The sequence below is a fragment of the Lepidothrix coronata genome, unplaced genomic scaffold (assembly GCF_001604755.1).
Source record: "Lepidothrix coronata isolate B3197 unplaced genomic scaffold, Lepidothrix_coronata-1.0 Scaffold180, whole genome shotgun sequence".
In the NCBI taxonomy this organism is placed as follows: domain Eukaryota; kingdom Metazoa; phylum Chordata; class Aves; order Passeriformes; family Pipridae; genus Lepidothrix; species Lepidothrix coronata.
The window spans coordinates 2,085,547-2,110,258 of NW_016690360.1; the positions used below are offsets into that span (position 1 = coordinate 2,085,547).

The following is a 24,712-nucleotide window of genomic DNA, read 5'->3' on the forward strand; positions in this document are numbered from 1 at the left end:
GCAACGTGGCCCAGGGGGCTCCCAGGGGGCAGGGCTCGGACAGCGGGAGAGCCTCGCGGGTGAGGGTGAGGGCCGGGGGTCCCGCCGGGGGTCCCGGCCCGGCCGCAGCCCCTCCGCCCGGGGCCGACCCCGCCCCGCCCCCTCAGAGGAGGCCCCGCCCCCGGGCGCGCGGGGGGGAGGGGGCGGCCCCGCTCTCTCCCTTTGTTCGGGCCGCGGGCGGCGTTGCCCCTTTAAATGCCCCCGCCCGGCCCTGCCGGCGCGCCGGGGGAAGGCGCCGCGCGATTGGTTACGGCGCTGCTTTCTCATTGGCCGGTGGGAAGACGGGCGCGTCCCGCCTCCCATGTCCCATTGGCGCCGCCGCCTGCCCGTCCGGAAAGCGGGCTCCTTAGTGGGCGAGACGGCGGTCCCTGGAAACAGTTCCGGGAAACCCCGCGTGCTGCCGGGGTCGCGCCGCCGTCCATGAGGAGAAGGAGGAGCGCGCGCCATTTGCCGTCGCTGCTTGGGCCCGAGCTGCGCCGCGCCGGCCCCGCTCCGGTGAGTGCCGGAGCCGTTCCGCGGGGCAGGGGCGCTCCGCGGCCGGGCTGGACCCTCCCGCGCGGGCCCCGCGGCGGGGCGGGCGGCGCGGGCCGCGGACAGGCCTAGCGCGGGCGGGTGTGGGCCCGGGGCGCTGGCGCGGCAGAGCGGAGCGGGGCGGAGGCCGCGGAGGGGCCGCTCCGCGGGCCGGGCGCGGGCGCGGGAGGGGGAGCTGCGCCGGGGAGGGGCCGGGGGCGGGCCGGGGGGGGCGGCCCGCTCCGCCCCGCCCCGCCGTGGGGGTCAGGGATGCATGTGACGAGTGGCCGGGACGGGCCTCTGCGGGGCTGCGGATCCGGGCTCTGCGCGGGCCCTCCGGGCTGTGCCCGGCCCGCGGGGACCCAGCAACGCTCCCAGCAGCGAGCGCGTCGCTGTCGCAGGGCGTCCTCTGGTCTCAGACAGCGCATGATGTGATAGAGCCGCTGTAGGGAGGGACAGGCGGCACCACCCGCAGCGCTCGGGTCTGCGCTTCGCGCTTCCATCGAGAAAATAACACTTGACAAGCGCTTGAAGCAGAAATTCTCCGGAGTTTTGTTGTTAGGACGTTGTTTCTCTTAAATTAACTTTTACCGAAGGCCTTTACTAAACCTTGAAAAATTTTGCTTTAAAAGCATCGTTATTAAAATTATTTTTAAAGTAAGACTTAGTTACTAGGTCTTAGCAGCCTTCTTACCTGTCAGTATTTGAACGTGCTTACCTACTTAAGTACATAAGCTATGCTGGACTACTTTATGAAACGCTGTGTTAGGGTAGCTTTCCCATGTATAGGGCACTAAAGGATCCCACCAGCATTTCCTGCTGCAAAGGACGTTAATGCTCATGAAGCTAGTGGTTTGGTTTTTTGTTTGTTTGTTTGTTTTTTCCTTTGAGATCACACTTTAACACCGGTTTGGTTTTTTTTTTTTTTTTTAACTCCTAGAAGTAAAGGTAATAGTACCAGAATTCTGCATCTCACAGTGTAGGGATTTTTTAACCTATGCAAACTGTGGTGGTTGCAAACGAGCAGTGTCTGCTTGATAATTCTGCATCCTAGAAATTGTATTTCCCATGAATACTTCATATCCTTACCTCTCAGTTTTTCTGTCTAATAAATAATACTATAATACTTGAGCCTCCTGCTAACACTTAAGTTCCTAGTTTTGTCAAAAAGCCCCAGTACTCCATGCTTTCTTAGTTAGAGATCTGCAAAATTCTTTGAAGGTAAATTCTTCAGAACAAAGCTCATTTTTGTTAAGTGTTGCTTTGAACTGGAGTGCCATAAGTGTTGTTCAGTACAACCCAAACAATCAGATGAGTTATGAATGGCCAACTCCAATGAGAAATGAGCACGTACAGATTTTATGTTTCAGGTTAGCAAAACATAGGAGCTCTGTAGGAGGAGGATGTGATCAGTGTTGTGTTTTAATGGCACTGATGGGCATCTTGCTAACTTGCTGTGCTAAAGTCATCTCCCAGAGATAGTTGTGTGGGTATTGAAGCAGAATTTCAGTTTCTGTGAGGGCTATGCTGGTCTCTTGCTTAGCATCTTGCTGGAGGTTCTCAGATTTTTTTCATTGCATGGGGCTGTGGAGTGAGGAAGGCTGAGAGCTCCGTACTGGAGGGGTGAGGGTGCCAGCTGTGTTTTGGCATACAGATAGTGGGGAAACCTGGCTAATGTTATAAAGATCTTCAGCCTGCAATGACTTACTAAATAAGTTTTCTTGTAATTCATTCTAAGAAATGTTTATTAAAGCATAATTAAGCTATTAAAATGTACTGTGATTGAATAAGCTATAGTATGAAAGAAATGGCTATCATGTACAAAATAAAAGGCCTGACCTTTTGTACATGCCTTTGTGTACAGAAATGTTTGTTAATGAGTGAGGTTTTAATAAATATCCAGTCTTTAAATGTGAGGTCTTATCTTCCCCCCACTCGTGTTTATCTTCCTGTTTTGACAAGAACATTCTGGAAGTGTGAGGCATAACTATAGGGATGATGCTTGTTTTCTTGTGGTCAATTTAAACAACAAAAACTAACAAGTGTCCCCCAAACTTCCTTCACTGTTACATTTAATGTGGTATAACTTAACTGCTTGACACAGTATATTGGATAGAAGGAGCAGTAACATAAGCAAGAAAAATGACTTTGATGCAGAGTTTATGTGTATGAATTAATTGGTTTCCTGTGCACCTGAACTAAACAAGTTCAGTTCCTGTGTGAAACTAAAAGTTTTCAGCAGGAGGCTGAAAGCAGTATTGGTGTATAATCACTGTGAAGTTGGTCATGGTAGTTTGAGATATTGTCTTTTTGCCAGAAATTGCCTTTCCCGCTTATTTAAGCTGTTACTAAGCATGTTTTGAATTAACTAGATTGAATTTATAATTAATTGGATGGAGTTATACTTAGATAGTCTGTAGGTGGCAACCTCTGTTAGAGGCATGGTATAAGATACAGGGAGTGGTAACATCATGGCTGTTTAACCAGTGATTGTCAGGTTGAGGCCGAGATCAGGTCTCTCTTTTCAAGATGCCATATGCTGTCAGGCTCAGGTCTGTGTTCATTTTTTTTTGTTTTCCAGGAAAAAACTATTTGAGCCATGTGAGTTATGAAACACTGGAAGTACCTGTAGTTTACACTTCCTACTTGTCATATGAGGACTTAAAAAGGGGACTAGTCACTTTGTAAATTACTCTCTTGAGATGCAGGACTTCTGGGTGAATGGCTTAAAACATGTTTTATAAAGTATTTATGGTCTTCAGGAAAGCATTGTTGGAAAAAGAATGTGAAGGCTGAAACAAACCCCTTTCCCGTGTGCACAGTTGGGAGGTGGTGAAGCTAGGTAACCCCTCAGGCACCAGTGGGAATTCTCCTTGCCTATGTAAAGTTGTCCCCAATTTGTATTACTTCTGCTCATTTGGTAAGCATGGTTTTGTGTACACTGTTTTAAATTCATCCATTTCTGCATGTTTTAAAAACAAATACATGTCCCACACATACTAATATATGTAATTCTTTACTTTTAATCCACCCTTGAAATCTTTTCCAGTCAACCAGTCTCCCTCTCTTCTGGATATTTGACTGACTTAATGCAGATGAAAAACTTCCGAGTACATGCTGGTGCTCTGGTGGTGTGGTCTGTCATAGGCTGGGTCATGTGGACACACTGTGCATCCAAACATAGATGTCGCTCTTCTTTTTTTTTAAGGAGCTTTTAATATTTTTTTTTTAGAGGAGAACAAAAATGTTAATGAAATCATTGTGAGTTTTACTTGCTGATAAAATTAAACTAAAAATATTAACAATTAAAAATATTTTTCTTGTCAGCTAAATCTAGCTGATGTTACCTAGAGGGGGAGCTAAACAGTCTTTTTCAGCTATGACTTTCACCCACATATATCTGCTGAACTCAGAGTGCAGATTTAGTATTGTAAGAGATGTAATTTTGCTTGTTGGTGATATTCGTGGAAGAAAAGTCAGTTTAATCTCAGATTCCAGGCCAAGCTTACAAAGCCTTTAGGGAATCTGTTGCTATAACTGTGAAAAGAAATATATTTCTTCTGGATACTCTCACACCCTGAAGACCTGAAAATTTTCCACTGTAAGTTTCTTTAAGAAAACCTTTTAAATTAAGTTTGTGTGACAGGAAATAGCTAAAATTTGAACACCCAAACCGATTGTGCATTACATTTGATTTTAGTTCTTTATGAGGACACTAATTCTTAAGCAAAAATAAACCATACAGCTAGTGAATTAAGATGCAGAGTCTTAATTGACATTATCAAAAAGCCTTTGAGCTGTAGTGCTGTGTAGTATTCTGTTTCTTAGGGGTTAGATGTTGCTCCCCACACTGGTGTATGTTTGCGGTGAAGGCAGATACCTTCTGGTGGTAGGCTGTGAATCTCACCTGTCAGAACTCCAGAGGAGGTGTTTCTGCCTGGACACAGAATAGCTTGTCAACCCTTTGTTCAGGTATAGGCAACACTGAGAAAAGTGTTAATCTTTTGGGTATGTGACATTGAAAGCTACTCTGGGTTCACAAAAAACTGTCCATGAACATCACCATAAGCCACTGTAGTTTAGAAGGTCCTTGCAATTGTTTCAAATAACTTTTCTGTATTTATTTGTTGCCATAGCCTCTCAGTTCTTTTGTTTTTTTTTTTTTTTTTTTTTTTTTTTTTTTTTTTTTTTTTTTTCTTTTTTTTTTTTTTTTTTTTTTTTTTTTTTTTTTTTTTTTTTTTTTTTTTTTGTGTACAGAGAAGACAATATATGTGTAAATAACTGATCTTATAAGGCAGTAAAAAGGTGAACACAAAAATACCCCTCTCTGTATATCTTCTTCGTGTGTCTCAGCCTGTGGGCTTTTGAGAAGGGGGGTTAAGAATGATGCTGTACCTAAAGCATTTTTGATGTAACTAAACCCCCTCTGCCCTGCACTATTTCAAATTTGAGATTATGCTGAGACTATTTAACAAGCAGACACATAGCTGAGTTTTGCTTTCTGTGATGTTCATAACCTATAGAAACTTGATGTTCGTTAGTGTTTCAATAGTTAATACCTGTAAGGGTAGCTAAGCATTATTGTAGGCTTCGGGTAGCATTTTTTTTTCTTCTGTAATTAGGCTACAGTCAGAGATGCTTTTAAGTAAACTGAATTGGTTAGAAAGCAATTTGTCTTTGTCAAGTAACAGAACATGTGTGTGAGCATATATATATGCTATGTGGCGATGGAAAACTTCCTTTCTTTTGCTCACTAATGGCTTAAAAGAAGTGGCATCTGACAGAAACAACGTGAGGCTGCGTTACATCTCTAAAATTTGCCTTTGAGTTAAGACAGCTTTAGTAAAATCATTACTGTCTGAAGAAAAATTATTAGTTGTTTTTTTTTTTTTCCTAGCTCTAGCTTCCAAATCTTCATAGGCTGTCTTGCAACACGTTCATGAGCTGTAGTCTGGAAGGGTTGGGTATACAAGGGACTGCTAGAGGTGCGGTTATGCTTTGAGACTTGTTTTGTAGCAAAGTAAATAGCTTGAGGCTTCAGCGTTTTTTAAAAAACCTGTTCTTGAATCATCTTCATATCTGTATTCCAGTAGTTAATTGCATCATTCCAACCGTGCTGCATTGTCTACCTGGTTATCATTTTGCTTCTGCTCATCGACTTCTGCCCTATCATTTAAAGCCTGAGGCTTGTTTCATTTCTGAACCTAACAGCTGATCATCCTGATGTTCTCTGCTGGGTAGTTGAATTGCCTCTTGTCAGCCTTTTTATTTGAGAGCACTAAATATCAGCTGGCTGGCTAATTGAGAAATTGAAACTGTTTTTAATGAATCGGGCAAAGCCCACTGGAATTGTCTGAGAAGATAATTGTGCATTCTTCGGTGCACATATTTGGAATCAGTTTGTTAATTCTGAAAGAGAGTCTTTTTAATATAAGAACTGAAGATGCTACAGTCATGGCTTCCTTTTAAACCGATAAGGTATATGTTATTAAAAAAGTAGCTGGACTGATTTGTAGAGCTTGAATTTGAGGGAAACTGAAAGCATGGAAACTGTTATGTTGCAGCTTCAAATGACAATGTGCATTAGAGTGCAATTTTTCTGTTTCTATCCTCAAGTTCTGACAGCACCGTGAGAAAACGTGTGGTAGTCTTGTGCAACATGTTGGGTTTGAAGGAAGACATGGCAACAAGCCAAGAAAGTGGAAATAAGCAAACAAGTATTGACATTTTTATGTCTTAAGCTACCCTGCAGGGTTATGTGTTCATTACATTTTAAACAATTGTTTTAAAAGTAGAGGAATGGGAAATGGAATAGCACTAGCTCTTCTGAGTCTTTGCTGAAGGTTGTTATTACCATGTCCCCGTACATTCTAGCTGCTATGGTAACCAGTTAACAACAATCAGCAGATGAAGTTTAGACATCGTTATGTACATGAAGTACATTTTTAAAAAGTTATGTAAGTTCTTCCATGTACATTTTCCACAATACTAAGGGTTGTACTTTCTTTTGAAACTTAGATCAGCTGCATCCAAAAAGTATTAAATAAAACTTTTGATACAGGTGATTTGCAGCATGTATACAAATTAGTTTAGATAAATCATGCATTGTCCTACAAACTAGTTATTTCTGGCTTATTGTAATATAGCTCCTGAATTTTTTCCAGCAGCATAATAAAATGGCTAATCAGGTGAATGGTAATGCGGTACAGTTAAAAGAAGAGGAAGAACCAATGGATACTTCCAGTGTAACTCACACAGAACACTACAAGACACTGATAGAGGCAGGCCTCCCACAGAAGGTGGCAGAGAGACTTGATGAAATATTTCAGACAGGTATAATATGCATTTCTTGTTTCTGATTGGTTATGAAAGTGAGGGCATACCATTTTCAAATTTTTATAGATTAAGGTTTAAAAATTCATTGTTTTTGATCTGTGTAGCTCTGAATGTTTTGCTACTTTGACTTCCCTAAAGGCAAATTGGGTTTGACATTGACTAATTACTTGACAGATCTTTAGAGCTGTATGTGATATCTTAGTTGCTTTAGGACTCAGAGCACTAGTTTCTTAGACGTTTTCAAATGAAGATGTATGTTTGCACATACTAAACTGTACTTTTTTTTCTTCAATCTGAATCATCATTTTGCTTTTACTTATCTACTGTCAACTGCTCACAGTGGTTCTAAAACACTCAAAGGCTCGATAGGTGACTTAGTGAGGGAAGCAACTAGCTTGTCTTGCCTGGGACTACATTTGAATTGAGTCTGCCTGTGGATTTTTTGTTCTCTCTAGTTCTGAGTGGACAGTTTAATCCATGTTGGTTATTACACTGAAATGTTCAGCTTGACACTAACTGCTTTTTAACAAAGTTGAGGACTAAGCTATCTAGCAAGTCGAGTAATACCTTGCTGGTAGCAAATGGTCTCTGCAACTTCTAGAGAGGTTTCTTTATATACAGAGGTTTTTCTATTTTGTTTTTATAACCACCCTATTATTTTGTCCTATAACAGAGGTTTTCTTTTCCTCTTTAGAGTGTGTTCTGTGAACAGATTTACAAGAAGCAGTAGAACTGCTCTATGTGCTTATCTTGAATGCCTTGGTGGCAAGATGTCAGTTTTTGTTGAAAAGAGTTAAAATTCCACTGATTAAATGAAGGCAGTTCAAAACCAATACCTTATCAATCCTCAGTGTGATACTCTGGCTCACGTGGGTGATGTCTTTTGGAAGTCATTCACAGTGAGCTTTCATCAAGCCTTTACCAGCTTTTATTGGCTTTAGAGATGCACTTTCCAACTGTGGGTCAGAATGAGATGCACTTGATGGTCTGAGAGAAGGTGTAAATGCCTGGGCAAAGGAACTTGTGGGGCTCTAACATGTGTTGCAGTTAGGTTGTGTGGTGAGGAGTTCTTAAGGAATTTAAAAGCTTTTTAGCCCAGAACCTGACTAGCAAGTATAATTCCACTGCATGAGTAACCTGAAAATATTTATTCACACTTCGTTAATGGCATGGAAGATGTTTGTATTGTGCAGAGGTTTGTCAGTGAAGCAAACTACTTTTGACACACAAGCCAAATTTGGGATTGAATTTAGGGATTTTTAATCTGTTTAGGACTTCTATGGAAGATACAGGTGCCTTCCAATATGCAGGATCACTTCTGAAATGTAGTCCTTGGGCTTGGCACTACTGTGCACTTTTGAAATCAAGTGGCAGTGAAATAATCTATGTATCTGGGAGATCAAGCTGTTGCAAAGTGTGTGGAGTTCTTGGTATCTGTCCTAAATTTGGATGTATCATTTAAAAAGTACAAATCTTAAAATCTGTTTCTCACACTCCACAGCTTATGCAAGTGCATTACAAAAGGAAAAAAATAACCTGTAAAGATCCTTAAAAAGAAAAACATGCTTCAGAACTGGTCCAATGTTTCTTGGGGGAGTCTGTACCTGTAAAATTAACATTAGCCTTTTTGGGTACATAGCAGGGCTCAAAATTTTTGAATTCTGGCTCTTGGAACTGCATAGAGCAACAAAATGAGTTAAAAAAACCCCCAAACACTACATGGAGTCCACTGATTCCTGCTTTTTTGACGTTGGAGGAAAGAGTGAACAAACCGTTTTGCTTCCTAATATTTTGTGGAGTACAGCTTCCTAAGTATTTGATCATCAGTTAGGTAGCTCCCTTTTCCCATACAGTAGGATACCTGTAATGTTGATGGTTCAGCTTATTCTAGAACAGCTCAGTTCGAGAGAAGGACGTGTGGAATTTAAAATGAAAGATAAATAAACAAAATTCAAATTATTAGAATTGAGCCAAAGTTCATTGTTTCAGACCCTGGTATGTAATACTGCTTTATGCAGCAGATTGCATTCCTGAATGTTAGAAAACTGTTTAACACGGGGTATAATCTTGCACATCAACTAGTGTTTAGGTATATACATTTTAATTTAACTTTTTTTCATTGTTGTACTCATGTTCTTTCATATACTTTTGTAGGAATATGTAATTAAATGTATAACTGTTGCTATGGAATGTAACTTTTTGACTTTAAAAGCAAACTGCATAGATCTTAGTTTGTATGAAATTCAATAGAAATCTGTAACTTCTTTATCTTTAACTTTTAGGGTTGGTAGCTTATGTCGATCTTGATGAAAGAGCAATTGATGCTCTTAGGGAATTTAATGAAGAAGGAGCCCTCTCTGTATTACAGCAGTTTAAAGAAAGTGACCTGTCGCATGTACAGGTAAGGTGAGAGCTCCAGGAGTGTGAGCACATAAGTATAAATAGTGTTCTGGCACTACTGGCAGGAGAGTTGTAATTTAGAAATTCATTGATGTTGCTGTATTCTTATATTGCAAACCCAAATCCCAAGTGTGTTTAAAAAGTGCCTTAAATGTGTAGGTATTTGAGCGCAAAGCAAAAGCTCCCAGATAATAAAAATGAGTGTGCAATTGAGAAAATGGGTTAAAATGAAGACTTTTTCAATCTGACAAGTTTATTCAATTAATTGTTGGATTTTCCTAAAGGATTCTTTTGACGTTAGATTTATTGCATTGGCTTGAAATAGTGACCTCATGGTATGGAGTATAAGACTCACTGGATTCCCAGGGCTTGTCATACACACTATTGAATTGTTTTGTAAATTGTATCTACAGAACAAAAGTGCATTTTTATGTGGAGTTATGAAGACCTACAGGCAAAGAGAGAAACAAGGCAGCAAAGTACAGGAATCAACGAAGGGACCAGATGAAGCAAAGATTAAGGTAACACTTAGAAGATACTAGTTCTGTACTGCCTGATAAATATTATCTGTACACAGACTGGAGAAATTTTGGATGTACTCAGAAAGCATCAATACCACCTGGATAAGTATATTGACACTTGACTTTGAAGAAATGTATGTATGATAAGAAATTCTAGAGAGAGTGCTTCTTGGGAAGTGCAGGTCTTTCTGATCACACAATTGCCAAAATATCGATATCTACTTAAGAATCGTTTTAGTTGTCCTTTTATATGAAAGCTTTTACACACATGCAGTACATTGAGACTGGTTGACCATTTCAACAAGAACAAGGTATTAGTATATTAGGAAAGTCTTCTGTTTTGCTGTGACCTGAGTACAGAGTGGGCAACAAGAATTACCTGGTGTTCTGGAGTTCTTGGGTTGCTACATATAAAATGGAAAATAAGGGAAAAGACAAACAAATTCTTTCCAGTGACCTCGTAGTATAAAACAAATGTTGTCGTTTATGATTTTTTTTTTAAACCCACAAAATAACAGGTGTTTTTGTAGGTTCTGGCTCCATATATACCTTGTTATCAAGTGTGGCAAGGAGCAGATAAATGCTTAACTTGGAATGCATTTTTTATTCTGTATATTTTAACCCACAGCCCTCTCCTCTGTAACTAGTCTGACTTTTTTTTTTTTTTTTTTTTTTTTTTTTGGTTAAAACTGGCTTTTATCTTTGTTTTACAAAGCAGAAAACTGCATCCCTATGGAGGCCCTCCTCCAGATACTGTATATTCTGGTGTTCAGCCTGGCATTGGAACAGAGGTTGGTATACACAGACTAATCTGATGGTTGTTTTGTATGTTTGTGCAAACTTATAAATAGGAAATAATTGAAAATAAACTGTATTACAAGTTTAATATATTGTAGAAGAAAGCATTCTTCTATGTGTGTCTAAATCACTCTTTCTTACTCCTCAGTATTCTGCAAAAGACAGGAAAACAGGTTAAAGTGGGGAGAAGCAGGTGGAATATATTATGAAAGGCTGTGCAAAATTTCTTAAAATGTGAAATAGATCATTAAGTTGTTAGACTTCATGGTTCATCCTAATGCTTGTGGTCCATGGGTCAGTAAACGTGACTTAGAGGTATCTGACTTTATTTACAAGAAATTGAATTTAAGCAATGCTAACTTGCTTTTATGCAGTGTGCTAAAAATGGAAGACTCAGGTATTGTATAAAGATACTCAAATGAAAGTTTTGAAGAGGACAGCTGAGATTAATAATAACTATAGATTTGTTGATTTGCTTTTGTTTCCATCTATATGAAAACATCCTTGAGGATTGCATGGATGGATAGTGAAACTACCACACTAAAAAGAGGCTATGTAGATTGGGTGTTTTGGTTGTTTGTTTTTCTTTTTCTTCATTTCTGCATTTAGAAGGTGACTTAGAGGTTGTTTACGAACTTAGTGGTGTTGCCAGAGTGCTTATGTGCTGTATAAAGTGTCATTTAATTGCACCAGGGCTCCCTGACACAAGGAAGCATCTCTTTACCGGGAGGTTGGTCCGACACTGAACAGGCTGAGAGCTGGGCAGTGCCCCAGGCCTGTCAGTGCTTAGGGGCACTGCCCATTGGGACAGTGCCCTTAATAACACACTTTAGCTTTTAGGCAGCCCTCAAGTGGTCAGGCATTGGACTGGCTGATTGCTGTAGGTCCCTTCCAACCCTTTTATTTGTGACTGAAAGTCCTTAACTACTGCTCTGAAGTATCTTGTCCTGTGATGGTTTGGCTCTTTAGGAAGTTGCAGGAAAACCATAAAGTTGGCTGTACTTTTATACTATGAAGAGTATGTTTTAATACTTCTAAGTTTCCTGAAGATAGAACAAGTAATTTGTGGAAACTCCTAGAAGAACAGAAGTGCTTCTGCCATGAATCAGCATTAGAAGCTGTAGTGAACCCCAGCCAACTGGTTATGGAAATGAGATCTCTACTAAATGAATATATTGTTGCCATTTTGTGGGATTTAAAGGTTACTTACTGACCTAGACATGCGGTTTGTTTTGACAGGCTGAGATGCTGAATACCTTGCTAAAACTGGTGAAATTTATGAAGCTTATTAAATATAAAATTATTAAATTTATTAAATTGCTAAAATCGCTGAAATTGTATGAAATTTAGGCTTTAGCTCTTGCTGTTGAGCTCTGAGGCACAGTAATCAACTTAAACAGGATGCTGGGATCTGGTGGTAGGCAGAGCATGTTTGCACACAAGTGATGAGATCACTGTGGGTGCTTTCCCCCCCCCCCCAAAGAGGTGGGTGGGGTTTTGTTTTTTGGTCATGGGTTTTTTTCCTTTTTTTTCCCTTTTGAGAACCACTTCTCTTTTGTTTTCAGCACTTCTGGTTATATAGAAGTGTATATGCTTCGTTTCTAATGTTAGAGGTAAAAAATTAGAAAAAAATGTATCACTTTGGATTGTGACAGTGCATTCTTGGGCTCTGAAACTTATTTAAATAACACTGAAGCTCTCGTAGCTTGTGCCAGCTCAGATATGTTGATGCCAGAGCTGTCACTGATGTCAGTAATGGCAAACTTTTGATTTTTGAGTATACCCAAATACTATTACTGATTTGAAGAAGCGTACTAGGTAGACTTTTCTCCCCCCAACATGCATCAGGTCTTTCTACTGTTAATATTTGTACACCAACTAATTTGTCTTTTTAAAATATAAAGTTGAGTTTCGTTACATGTTAATTGTAGCTTCAGCTCTCAAGATGTAGTTGAGCATTGTGCAGTAAAGCTGCATTGATTATTGCTAAATAATCTTCTGAGTGTTCGGCATGTTGAACGTTAACAGACTGGCACAGTGAACACTTGGCTGAAAGGATTAGGGGGGTGAAGCAGTCCCATATATTTTTTTCAAGTGGGTGAGCTTCAAGAGCAGCTGGACCTTTTTGGAATGTTTTGGAAGAGTCTATAATAAAGACAAAGTTACAGCTGTGCAGAAGCTTTTGAAGAAGAAAATAATGGCAATAGGATTTGATAGTAATATTGAGTGTTCGTTTTACTGAAGGACTTGATGCTTCACTGTAAAGCATTTTGCTTATAGTGAGGTCACATGATGTTGATACTTGGAGACCTGTTTGGGGTGTTTATCAATGAGGCTGCAAAGAGTTAATTGGGTATTTCCTTCTCTCCTTACACTGACTTTGTCATTTGTGTCTGCAAACAAAAAGTGCTTATCCTGAGGGGCTTTTGCCATGCTTCATTTTGCTTAAACACTTACCTATTCCTCTAGCAGTTGGTTTTGTAGTTTATGCTAAACACTTTGAATACTCTCAATCACAGCGTTGTGTGTGTTTTGGAGATTCTTCTATAAACCACCAGATTAGATTTAAGAAAACAGTCCACCTCTTGAATGTCTTTTAATTAATAGATTAGTTTTGCATCCTTTGAGATGCTGAAGCTCTTGTGGTTATTGTCAAGAAGATGCTTAGAAGCATCACAGTAAGTATGATTTCTAAAGGGAATATTCATGTTCCCAGAAGAAAAAGTAACTTAGTGGTGGTGTGAAATAATTAGATTGAGTCCTTGAACTGAAAGATAGTAGCTGATTTCCATAACTTCTCAAGCTCTGCTTAGGTCTCCATGCTCTATGCTAATTGTAGTTTATCATTGTTGTAGTTTAATCCCAACTGGCAACCAAGCACCATACAGCTGCTTGCTCACTTTCCCTCACCCTGTGGGAATATCTGTATAACATCAAGAAACATCTAAAGGTTCTGTCTTTCCTTTGGAGGAAAATTTGTGTTCCATGTTTTTCAAATCAAAGTCATGTTTTCCTCATGGGCTTGTTGCATTGGTGCTTACATGGGCATGCTGAGTGTCTTTAATTCTGAAATTCTGCTATGCCTTTAGTGCCAGATACGCCTCGCTGAGTAGGAAAAAGTTGACTCATGCCATTTTTTGTTTGGTTTCTTTTTTTGTTTTGTTTTGTTTGTTTTTTTGTTTGGGTTTTATTTGGGTTTTTTGTTTGTTTTTTGTTTGTTTGTTTGTTTTTAACTACAAAAAATATTTGAAGTTAAAATAAATAAAATTTGATCTTAATGGGTGTTTGGAATGTTTTCCTTGTATTAGCAAGTCAGAGGTTTTGAGAATTCAGAGGAGAGCACATCCTGGGGGGCTGTTTCTAGAGAGACCTCAGCTGAAGAGATTAAACTCCTTAACAAAACTTAACCCATTATTGTAAGGAAAAAAATCTCAAGAACTCCAGATTTTCTCAGACAAATATTAAACATTCAATTGGTGGAAGCTGAAACAAATACAGACAAGAAACAAGATTACAATATATATTCAAAGTGGATAATGTGTATTAGGCAATTAAAGGGATTTTTGTAGATTTATTTTTCTGTCTCTAACTTTGTAAGAAAGATTAAGGTAGAGTGATTTGAAAATACTGCAAGAGCAAGGAAGTGCTTGGCCTGCTTTAACATAGGATGCTCAGCTAGGTAGTCTGTAAGGTCTTAGTTTTCAACTGCCAAAATTAAAACCAAGTAAGAACCGTTTACCTCTTCAGTAGTGGAAACTCATAACCTCTTCAATATAAATAACAAAATGGTGTTTTCTGTATGTAAAACTTTGTACAAGCAAGGGGAGGGTGAGAAGACTTGGGACATACAATACACATTGACCACTGTGACGACTGTGGTGTTTCTGCTGTGCTGGTTTATGCTGCACTGTTTTTACTTTCCCAGAAACTTTCAAGTATTAAAAATAAGTTTGGATTTCTGAAAACGCTTTATTTCAAGTGTTCTCTTCCTTTTTAGGTTTTTGTTGGTAAGATTCCCCGAGACCTTTATGAAGATGAATTGGTACCACTCTTTGAGAAAGCTGGTCCAATTTGGGATCTGCGCCTCATGATGGATCCTCTTTCTGGTCAAAACAGAGGTTATGCTTTCATTACTTTTTGTAGTAAAGATGCAGCACAGGAAGCAGTCAAACTGGTGAGTAACTTATTTTCAAACAGGACAAGACAAAGTAAACAGCAAACATATTGGTAGCCTCTTAGGTAACGAAGTCTTTGAAGTGTTTCCTTAAAGCATCCATTGACAAACTCAATTTTACTCTCTTAAAAATTGCCTCCTGATTTTATTTAGTATATACAGATATTTAGGACTGTTATCTGCTGTAGCCTGCTGCAGCCTGCCAGAACACTTGGGTGATTATGGCAAGAGCGTACTTGATTCCAGCTGGAAAATATATTCTTTAAGATTCACTGTGTTTAAGATTCATCACCCTTTACTGTAACGAGCTAATTGGACCTGCCTTGTTTAGCTGTTGCTGCCATAAGGGAGGTCTCTGACTTTGTTCCTTTGGTGGTTCCCAGTGGCCTTTTGTTCTTTCCTGTGGCAGTCGTGCAGTCTGCTCACCGTTTGGAAGTCTGGCTGGCCTGCAGCTGTGCAGCTTGGGAAAGGACACGGAGCAATCCCGAGGGAGTTAAAGGGAGAGACAGCAGTCTGACTGGGGCCTTGCCTCTGCCTGGGAGAAGGAAGTAGAACTAGGCAGATCAATGTGCATCTCCCAAGGTTTTGGATATGGCTGTGGAATATTGTGTGTACTTTGAACCAAAACAAGTGAAATGCTTAATCTCGTTTGCCTTAGCAGAATTCAGCTGATCCTGCATGAAGAAGAGAGGTAAAATCTAAATACCTTAGTTAAGTTGGTGGGAGCAGGGAAACCTGAAACCTGGAAAAACTTAAAGCAATTCTGTTGTGCTGTAAGGACTTCAGGAGTCATTGCTTTAAATGTGGCAGCATTTGTTCCTTCAGATATTTGAATATATTTAGAAATAGTTGCAGTTGTTATGTTACGGACTAGGGATTGCTTGTCCCTGCTTAGGCGGGTTTTTTTCTTTCTAGAACCTACTTGCATGTTTCCTGAAGGAGATGCACAAAATATGTTTCTGGAAGTAATTACTGTTGGGTTGCAGTGTTTGGAATCAGTGGATATGAGTGACTGTTGTTTATGAAGGAAAAATTGTTTTGAAACTTTTTTCTTCTTTTGACCAAGTTGAAGGTGCTCACAGTGGTTGCTTTAAATATTCACTGATGGAGGGAGATGAAAGGGGAGACACTAAAGTGATGGGAGTTCTGGCAAGCGATGTGCCAGTGTTAACATTTGTTTTAGTTCCTCTGGAATATGAAGAAGGTTCCTGAAGGTATTTATATCAGCTATAGGGCTTTGTCTCAGCTAGGACTAGAATGGCTGAAAACCTGCTTTTATAGAATTGGATGAGATTTTCAGAAGCAGGCTGATGATCAGACATCCATCCTCTTCTGCTCTGTTTGAAAATTCTACCTAAAACAAAGATGATGTCTATCTTGAATTTAAAAAAAAAAAGATTGAACTCTTGTATCTTGAAAGACCTATTGGGAGTCTTGCTATTCAGGGTAATCCAGCTGTGGATTACAAGCTTGAAGCAGTGGGCTAAGTTTTTTTTAATGGGAAGTTTTAAAACTTGATGGTAAAGTTTTTTAATCCTAACATGTACAAGGTCAAAAAAATGCCTTACGGTTGGGGTTAGGGAGGGAAACAAGGTAACATGCTGATTTAGACTTTTGATTATCTCTGCAAACATGCTCACAGTGTTCAAAGCTATCCAAGGAAAGAGGAAGAACTCACAGTATCTGTAATGCCGTGTATTTGCTTATTGGTAACAGCAGCAATGACAGTGACTCCCAGCACAGGAAGTAGTCACCAGTTGTCTAGAAAGATCTTTCAAGTCTGAGATAAACAGTAGGTGAATGAATTTACCCCATGCAATTTGTATATGTTATGTGTTTTCTTTGTACATCAGTTGTTTTTTGTAGCTTTCCATTCAGCAGAACTTGTGAAGTTTTGAAAATCCTAAACTTGGCACTGTTCTTCCAAGCGAATGCTGACACAAAAACAGCTCTTCTAGTAATTTTCCTGCAATGCCAATTCAACATGCTATGTAATAAAAGTAGCAGATGATGAAGAAAATACCAGATTTTATGATTTGGGGATATTTTCATGCCTAGTATTGTGGATAAAGCAAATTAATGGCTTTTTCTTTTTTCAGTGTGACAACTATGAAATCCGTCCTGGAAAGCACCTTGGGGTATGCATCTCTGTGGCAAACAACAGGTTATTTGTTGGGTCAATTCCAAAGAACAAGACTAAGGAAAACATATTGGAAGAGTTTGGTAAAGTCACAGGTAAGACTTAATGAGTTTTCCACGTGTTCTCAGAATACCATTCAGTCTCTCCATTTTGTCGGTCTAGTTCTTTGACAGATGTGTTCAGGTATCATTTAAACTCTTTCCAAATTGGATTCCGAGTTTGGTTTTGTTAGAAATGTTGTGTATGAAATATATCTTATGGTGGAATGTAAAGGGAATCGTGTTTCTTTAACTGATGGTTAAGTGAATGATACTGTAAGTTTACAATTTGAGATGGAAATGGCACAAATGAACTCAGAAAAAACGAAGGTCTTGCATCTGTTACCTGTTCTTCAGCAGCTTCCTGTTACTGGATCTACAGGAGGTTCTGCTGTCAACACTGAGAAGTTTTTTGGGGAACCTGAAAGAAATGCGTGTCTGAGCAGTGATGGGGAGGAGGGAATACTGAATCGTTTTAGAGGGACTATGACAGCCTAACTTTGTCCCAGTTTTTCAGCATTGTTCCCCAGTATGTGCAGCAAGTAGGAAGAAATCAGCTCATCACTGGAAGGGTGCTTCTGCTTTAGATAAGAGATTGAGTCATTTGTTCTTGCTCCAATAGGAGAGTTTTAACCTCCTGCTTCTTTTTTAGGATTGCAATTTATTAGTACTTCAGGGAAGTGGTGAAAACAGAAGGTGAATATTCATTTACTTCTTTCTCCTCTTTTTGGAGAGATGTGGAAGAAATTCCTTCCAGGTCCCCCAGGAGGCAGGGGAGAGGCCATGTGTTAGTGCTGGCTGCTTTTCAAAGATGTAAAAATGGTAAAACAAAGTACAGCAAACTTACACTGTGTGAACTGCTTAGGTTGATGTTTTGCAGGGCCTAATTGTGAGGTTTGTTCTGGAGAACTTCACCTGCTAGGTGATCTGTTTCTGGGAAAATTGGATGGATTTCTTATTCATTTTGCTTTTCTTGTGTTTTCAGGTGTTAAAATCAAATTAATTACAAAGCACAAAAGAAGGCATTTTTGGGTAGACTAGACTTTCTCTTTCCTTTCAAAGCTCAATACTAAAGACCTGTTTTTCAGAGGGTTTGGTGGATGTAATCTTGTATCATCAACCTGATGATAAAAAGAAGAATCGAGGATTCTGCTTCTTGGAATATGAGGATCACAAGTCAGCAGCACAAGCTCGCCGACGCCTGATGAGTGGGAAAGTAAAAGTCTGGGGAAATGTTGTGACAGTGGAATGGGCTGATCCAGTAGAGGAACCTGATCCAGAAGTCATGGCAAAGGTCAGTAAAGACTCCACTGGATGCTCTGGTGTTTTGGGAGGATTATTTCTTTATGCCACAGTGGTGAAGATTTGTTCCAGATGAGCAATGTGAGATTTGAGGCACAAAAAGTAATGAGGGCATTTTCACAGTAAGCTGAGCAAATGGCACAACCTGAGCACTGTGGCTGAGTTGCCATGGGAAGACATTTGGAACATGCTGTTAACATCTAAACTAGTAGTGTACAGGGTTATCCTGCTGGATTGACACATCAGGCTGTGCATTATCTGCTCTGGCTTTAACGAATGCCAGGTGGGTATTGCATAAAACTGTTTTTCAGAATGACAAGAAGGTGAAGTGTGGGAAATTACGTGCTTCTTATCCTAGTGTTTTGGAGTAACTCTTTACTGTCCTTGAGGTCTATTACTAAAATTTTACTGGGAGTTGTAGCATCCCAGAAACAGAAAATCAAAGTGGGATATTCTTCTGGTCATGGAAGGAATAGTGGAAGGAGAAAAGTTGTAGAAACTTCATACGGGTAACTACAAGGCACTTTTTCAAAAGAGTTACAGAGCTAATACTCCAATTTCTTAATGCAACAAGGAAGGGAATAATATCTTGCTAGTTGGTAGTTTCCTTTGAGGTTTGACTTTTAAAGATTACAGCTTTTGTTCTCATTTTTTCACCAGGTAAAAGTTTTATTCGTAAGAAACTTGGCCACTACTGTGACAGAAGAAATTCTTGAGAAATCTTTTTCTGAATTTGGAAAGCTGGAAAGAGTAAAGAAGCTGAAGGATTATGCTTTTGTTCATTTTGAGGACAGAGGTGCAGCAGTGAAGGTGGGTTGTTAATTCTTTCCTAGCTGAGTTGATGTGAGCAGTTTCTTTTGTACAAGTGGTTTTTAAGAAATTTCTTTACAGTAATTACCTCAATAAGACAAACTGTAGAGCCCAGTTAATAAAGTTGCCATTGTGAGAATTTTAACGCTAATAATTTTGTTCCTGTGATTTCAGTAGCTAGGAGGATGTGAAACTTGAAAGGACAAAACTGTAGCAAGTTAACAAGTAGACTGGAAAAGAGGTGTAGAGCAATGCAGGAGAGTCTAGAGAAGAGGAAAATAAAAAGATCAACCTAGACAATTTTTCTGAGGAAACACTGGCAGAAGGTATCAGTTGTCTCTCGAAGACCTCTATTTAAAGGCTATGTGTAGCTTTGGAGTGACACAAGTATCAAATAAAAATTGCAAGGTAATGAAAAAATGCCTTATGAAGTGGAGGAGAATGGTGCTGGCAACTCCCATAATGCATTACCTCTTTTTAACTCTACATGTGCCTGAGACAGTTTCTTAATGACTTATTAAATACTGAAGGTCATTACTGTAAGCTTCAAGGTTCTCTTCCTTTGTGTTCACAAGCTGTTGAGAAGGTTATTTGTATCTGGTGTTTGTACTTCAGTGTACTGAATTCAATAGAAATTACTCCATCTGGTTTTTAAATCCATGGTTTATGGGGGGAAGGAGGGGAGGAAGTGTGTTTTGCACCTGGGAGATGTGAAGCAGGTATATTGTATGTGATGTATGTGGCTACATGGACAGTTCAAAGGCTCTGTCCTTGACCTTGTTAATAATTTTATAACCATTTAATTGCTTACAGTTTTCCTACCCATGAGATTAGGTTTTAGAGTTTGGCTTTAGGATGAATGTCACTTGTATTTAACGAGGTTGAGATTAGCTCGAATAGGTTTAGACCATGTCCAAGTGAGGACAAGAAATTGTTGACAGAAGGGGTAAGTCAGCAACACCTCTGGACATGGTTTTTTGTAGTGTGTCTATAAACACTCTCCAGCCCCTTCCCACTACACCTTCCTGCTAAATACTCCATTAGATTTCAGCAACCAGAAACTTGTAGCAGATGAGAAAAGACAGATCAAATACATCTCTAATGCTCATCTGCTCTGAGACAAAGCTGAAAACTACCACACCTGCCCTATGTGACTGCGTCATGGCCACTAAATTGGTTTATGAATTTTATGAGATAATTTTGTGTGTACGGGTGTGGTTTGTTTTTTAATGAGATGTTAAGGTATTCATGTGTGGAATGCATGGAATTGGCTCATTGGTTCCACTGTCTACTGATTTTCACCTTCTTGGAAATAAATTGCCATAATTTCTAATGTTTTTGAGGCACGTAGCTGTAAAGACCTATAAAGTCTTCATTAATGCAAATATGAATACCCAGAAACATTCAATGCAAAGCAGATAACTCCAGGTGAAGAATTGGAGGGTGTAGTCCTAATTGTACTTTGTCTCTTATGTATTAAGTTCTCTTTGCGGGTGCATTTGATAGTTAAAAATTGCACATTAATATTCTGGAGGATTTGTGGCTTGCTTGATGAGATCACCAAGTTTCAGTAATTTTTTTTTTCCCTGCCTCAAGTGTGTGTCCTCTCAGAAATACTTGATTTTTCTCAGAGGCACTTCACTCACATTCAGCTAACTGGGAATCCCAAATGCAACAATCCTTTCTCTTGCATGCATGTGCTCTAACAGGCTTTCAAGTACAGTGAATGCCTCAGTGTGAATAGTGAGAACCTGTGTATTTTGAGGTTTTTAGGGGATATAGGAACATATGTAATGGTGTTATGTCTGACCTTTTTAAAATTATGTTTAATATGCTTTAATCCCATTTTTTTACCTTATGATATGAAGAGAGCATTTTTAAAAAAATGCTGCTTCACTGTAATTGAGACATAAGAGTGATGTGTAGCATTCTGTTTGTGCAGCACAGAAGCAAAGCACATGGCAACAGCTCAACTTGGAGAAGCCCAGCCCTCTGGTTTCTGTAAGTTTTAGTTTCATTTTGAATGGAAACAAATTTTTAGTTATTTCTTTTCTATTTTTGTACAGGCTATGAATGAAATGAATGGGAAAGAAATAGAAGGGGAAGAAATTGAAATAGTGTTAGCAAAGCCACCGGATAAGAAAAGGAAAGAACGTCAGGCTGCCAGACAGGCCTCCCGGAGCACTGCGTGAGTGTCACCCTGGCACTGTGGTAACACTGCAGAGTGAAGTTCTGCTATAAAACATGGGCTGGTTTAGAGTGATTTGACTTAACTTTTCTCTGTGTTGTGTCTTATTAATCAAAAAGGGAAAATGTGTACTTTATTTTGGGAGGCTTTTGGGGATAAATAACTATGTGTTTCTTTTTCTTACTAGGTACGAAGACTATTATTACTACCCTCCGCCTCGCATGCCACCTCCTATTAGAGGCAGAGGCCGTGGAGGGAGAGGTGGATATGGCTATCCCCCAGATTACTATGGCTATGAAGATTATTACGATGATTACTACGGTTATGACTATCATGACTACCGTGGTGGCTATGAAGATCCCTATTACGGCTATGATGATGGCTATGCTATAAGAGGAAGAGGAGGAGGAGGAAGGGGTGGGAGAGGTGCCCCTCCACCACCTAGGGGGCGGGGAGCACCACCACCAAGAGGTAGAGCTGGCTACTCACAGAGGGGGGCACCCATGGGACCGCCGAGAGGAGCCAGGGGGGGGAGAGGGGGTCCCGCACAGCAGCAGAGAGGACGCGGTGCTCGTGGAGCCAGGGGCAACCGTGGGGGCAACGTAGGAGGCAAGAGAAAGGCAGACGGGTACAACCAGCCCGATTCCAAGCGCCGTCAGACCAACAACCAGCAGAACTGGGGCTCCCAACCCATCGCTCAGCAGCCGCTCCAGCAAGGTGGTGACTATGCCGGTAACTATGGTTACAATAATGACAACCAGGAATTTTATCAGGATACTTATGGGCAACAGTGGAAGTAGACAAGTGAGGAGGGATTGAGAATATTGGAAACATAGAATTGGCTATAGCTCTACATCCTTCAAAACAAAATTGGCTAAATGTTTCATCCTTAAGTAGCGATTGGCTGCCATTTGTATTGGGCTGAAGAATCACTCTATTGTGTATATACTCGAGTCTCTTAGTTTTCTTTTTTCATAAACGCACTTGGACATTACTGGGCTTGCAGAATTCCTGAACTCCATATGGGATTTCAGTGCTTTTATCATTTTAGGCTTCATTTTAGCAGTTTAAAAGCAGGAATGGCACACTGTTCAATCATGATTTTGCAGAACCTCTGGTTTTGGACAGTTTCTTTTTTTTTTTTTTTTTTTTTTGGATTTGGGATAGACTACATAGGAGTATGCTGTACATAAAAGTAAAAGCTAGTGCTTTGTCTTAGTAGTTTTAAGAAATTACAACAAATTAAGTTTTCTTGTATTGAAAATAACATGATTGTATGTTTTGCATTCCTAGAAGTAGGTTAACTGTGTTTTTAAATTGTTATAACTTCACACCTTTTTGAAAATCTGCCCTACAAAATTTGTTTGGCTTAAAACGTCAAAGCCGTGGCAATTTGTTCCTTGATGTGATTGTATTTCCAATTTCTTGTTCATGTAAGATTTCAATAAAACTCAAAAATCTATTCAAAACATTACCTATTTCAAATTCAATTGTGTCCTAAAACATTATTTCATTGGTAATTCTTGTGAAAAATATTGTTTTCAAAGTATAACTGCCTATGTGAGTGATCAAATTCACGCAAAATTTCCTGTGCTTTCCAACATGTAGCACTGTGGACATCAGACTGAAAACTAGGAGAAAATGCAGACAGCCCAAAAGGCACTCTTTGTTTAATTGCTGTTCAATAATTTACCAGCATCTAATTTTAAAACTTTTTTTTCCTTTTTGAAAGTGTTGAATTGTATCTAAGCATTCACAGAGATCTAATTTAAATCTAGTCTTCTAATGTAACATGGAGAAGGAAGCAGAGCCTACAATGGTGTTAATTTTGTTCCTTTGATTATGTCCTGTGGAGTCCCTGTGGAGGCTGTTCTGGTAGGATCCAGCCTTACTGTATTATTCAGCGTACAAACACACAGGGAGATGATTTTGATCTCAAGCATCTTAGTCTAATTTAAAATAATCTCTGACTAGGAATGAGAATTACAACTTGGGTGCTATGGCACAGTAAACTAGCTTCTTGCTATGGATAACACAAAAATACTCTTCAGATTCTGCTTATTTCTGTCTTGACATTTTAATTTGATGTTCTGCCATGATGAACAATTTGCCTTAGAATTCTCCTGCCTTCTAATAAAGGCTGTTTAAAAAAAAAAGTATATTTTGGGGGCATTGCTAGCTACATTATATTGTGTTGCTTTGACCCTTGTCTTGGACACTCCCAGATGTCAATTTTAACTGGCAAGTCATGACATTACTCTTGTGTTGCATCTGAGCCATTCTGTACCCCAATGAAGAACATTTGCTTCTCAAGAAAAGAGAGAAACAAACGGATTTGTACTTTCTCTAAAGAAAACTATTGCTGGACCTCTAAATATCCAAATCCAATACATTGCTCGTACTTGATTTACAGCATTCCAAACACAGACTATTGAGGAAGTTAAACTTCAGTGGTCATACTCCTCCCTTTGTCTTCTATTCCTGTCTGGTGTCTCAAGTGTGTTAGGTCAGAGTGTACTCAGTAAGATGAGCCTCCCCACACCGCTGTGGATCTGGAATGGGATTGCAGGGTTTGAGTTCTGACCTGAAACAAAGATGTCTATCTGCTTCTCAGAAAAGGGTTTGCCCCTGCGTCAGGCTCTTCCAGTTAATAGAATTGGTCATAAAGAACTCAAAAGTACTTTTAAAAAATCAGTATCTAGTATGTTGTTGGGGTTTTTTCGTTTGTTTGTTTTTTGAGGGCCAAATCCTGTCCTCTCTGTTCCCTACCTGAGCAATGAACTCAGAGTGCTATTGCCTGGACTTCAGGCATTAGCTTGTTATAAGGATCTGGCTTATAATTTTGTTTTAACAGAGAGTTTTGCTGCCCTATCAGTATGACTTTCTGGTAGTTAAACAGCTGTTGTGGTGCTGAGTAGAACCCTGTAGTCCCAATAAGTACTGGCTTTTCAGCATTCATTGTAAAGGGAATCTAGTACAAGGGAGCTTAATTGGAATCACGTTTAAATCACTCTCCAGCCTGGAAGAAGGGTAGTGTTCCTGTACTGCACATGTTAGTCCAGGAGAGGTGAGATGCCAGTACATGGTGTGGGGGGAGTGGGGAGGAAGCAACGCACTTCAGTTTTAGTGCTTACAAAACAGCTGAAAAACAAAAATGTAAAATTGTCTTCCTTGAGAACTGTAAAGCTGCATCTTGTATTTACTTCTTGTATAATGGCCCAGATCACCATTTATACTAATAGTTTTGTTAAATATGAGTAGCGAGCTATACATTTTATAGTTGAAAATTATAAGAATTAAAGTCAGTAAAAGTTTATATTTAGAAGATTCACCAAATTCTTTGATTTTCACGGTTTATGGCTACTCAAATTCACCATTTAAATTTGCAGAAGTACTTTAATGAATCCTTAAAGATAATGCGTGCTACAGCTTACTCAAGTAGTGGTGTGTGCTGAA

At 39.6% G+C, this 24,712-nt stretch overlaps 1 protein-coding gene across 1 annotated transcript; it reads left to right on the forward strand.

The window, feature by feature from the left end:
• The first annotated feature begins 418 nt into the window (after window positions 1–418).
• Window positions 419–22,730, forward strand: HNRNPR (heterogeneous nuclear ribonucleoprotein R). Its single transcript, XM_017830519.1, is given in 12 exon segments — window positions 419–534; window positions 6,714–6,882; window positions 9,168–9,286; window positions 9,699–9,831; window positions 10,090–10,117; window positions 10,525–10,597; window positions 14,602–14,778; window positions 16,878–17,013; window positions 18,045–18,250; window positions 18,919–19,068; window positions 21,135–21,256; window positions 21,444–22,730. Coding segments are annotated over 12 exon segments (2,001 nt in total). The 5' UTR covers window positions 419–459; the 3' UTR covers window positions 22,057–22,730.
• The last annotated feature ends 1,982 nt before the right edge of the window (window positions 22,731–24,712 follow it).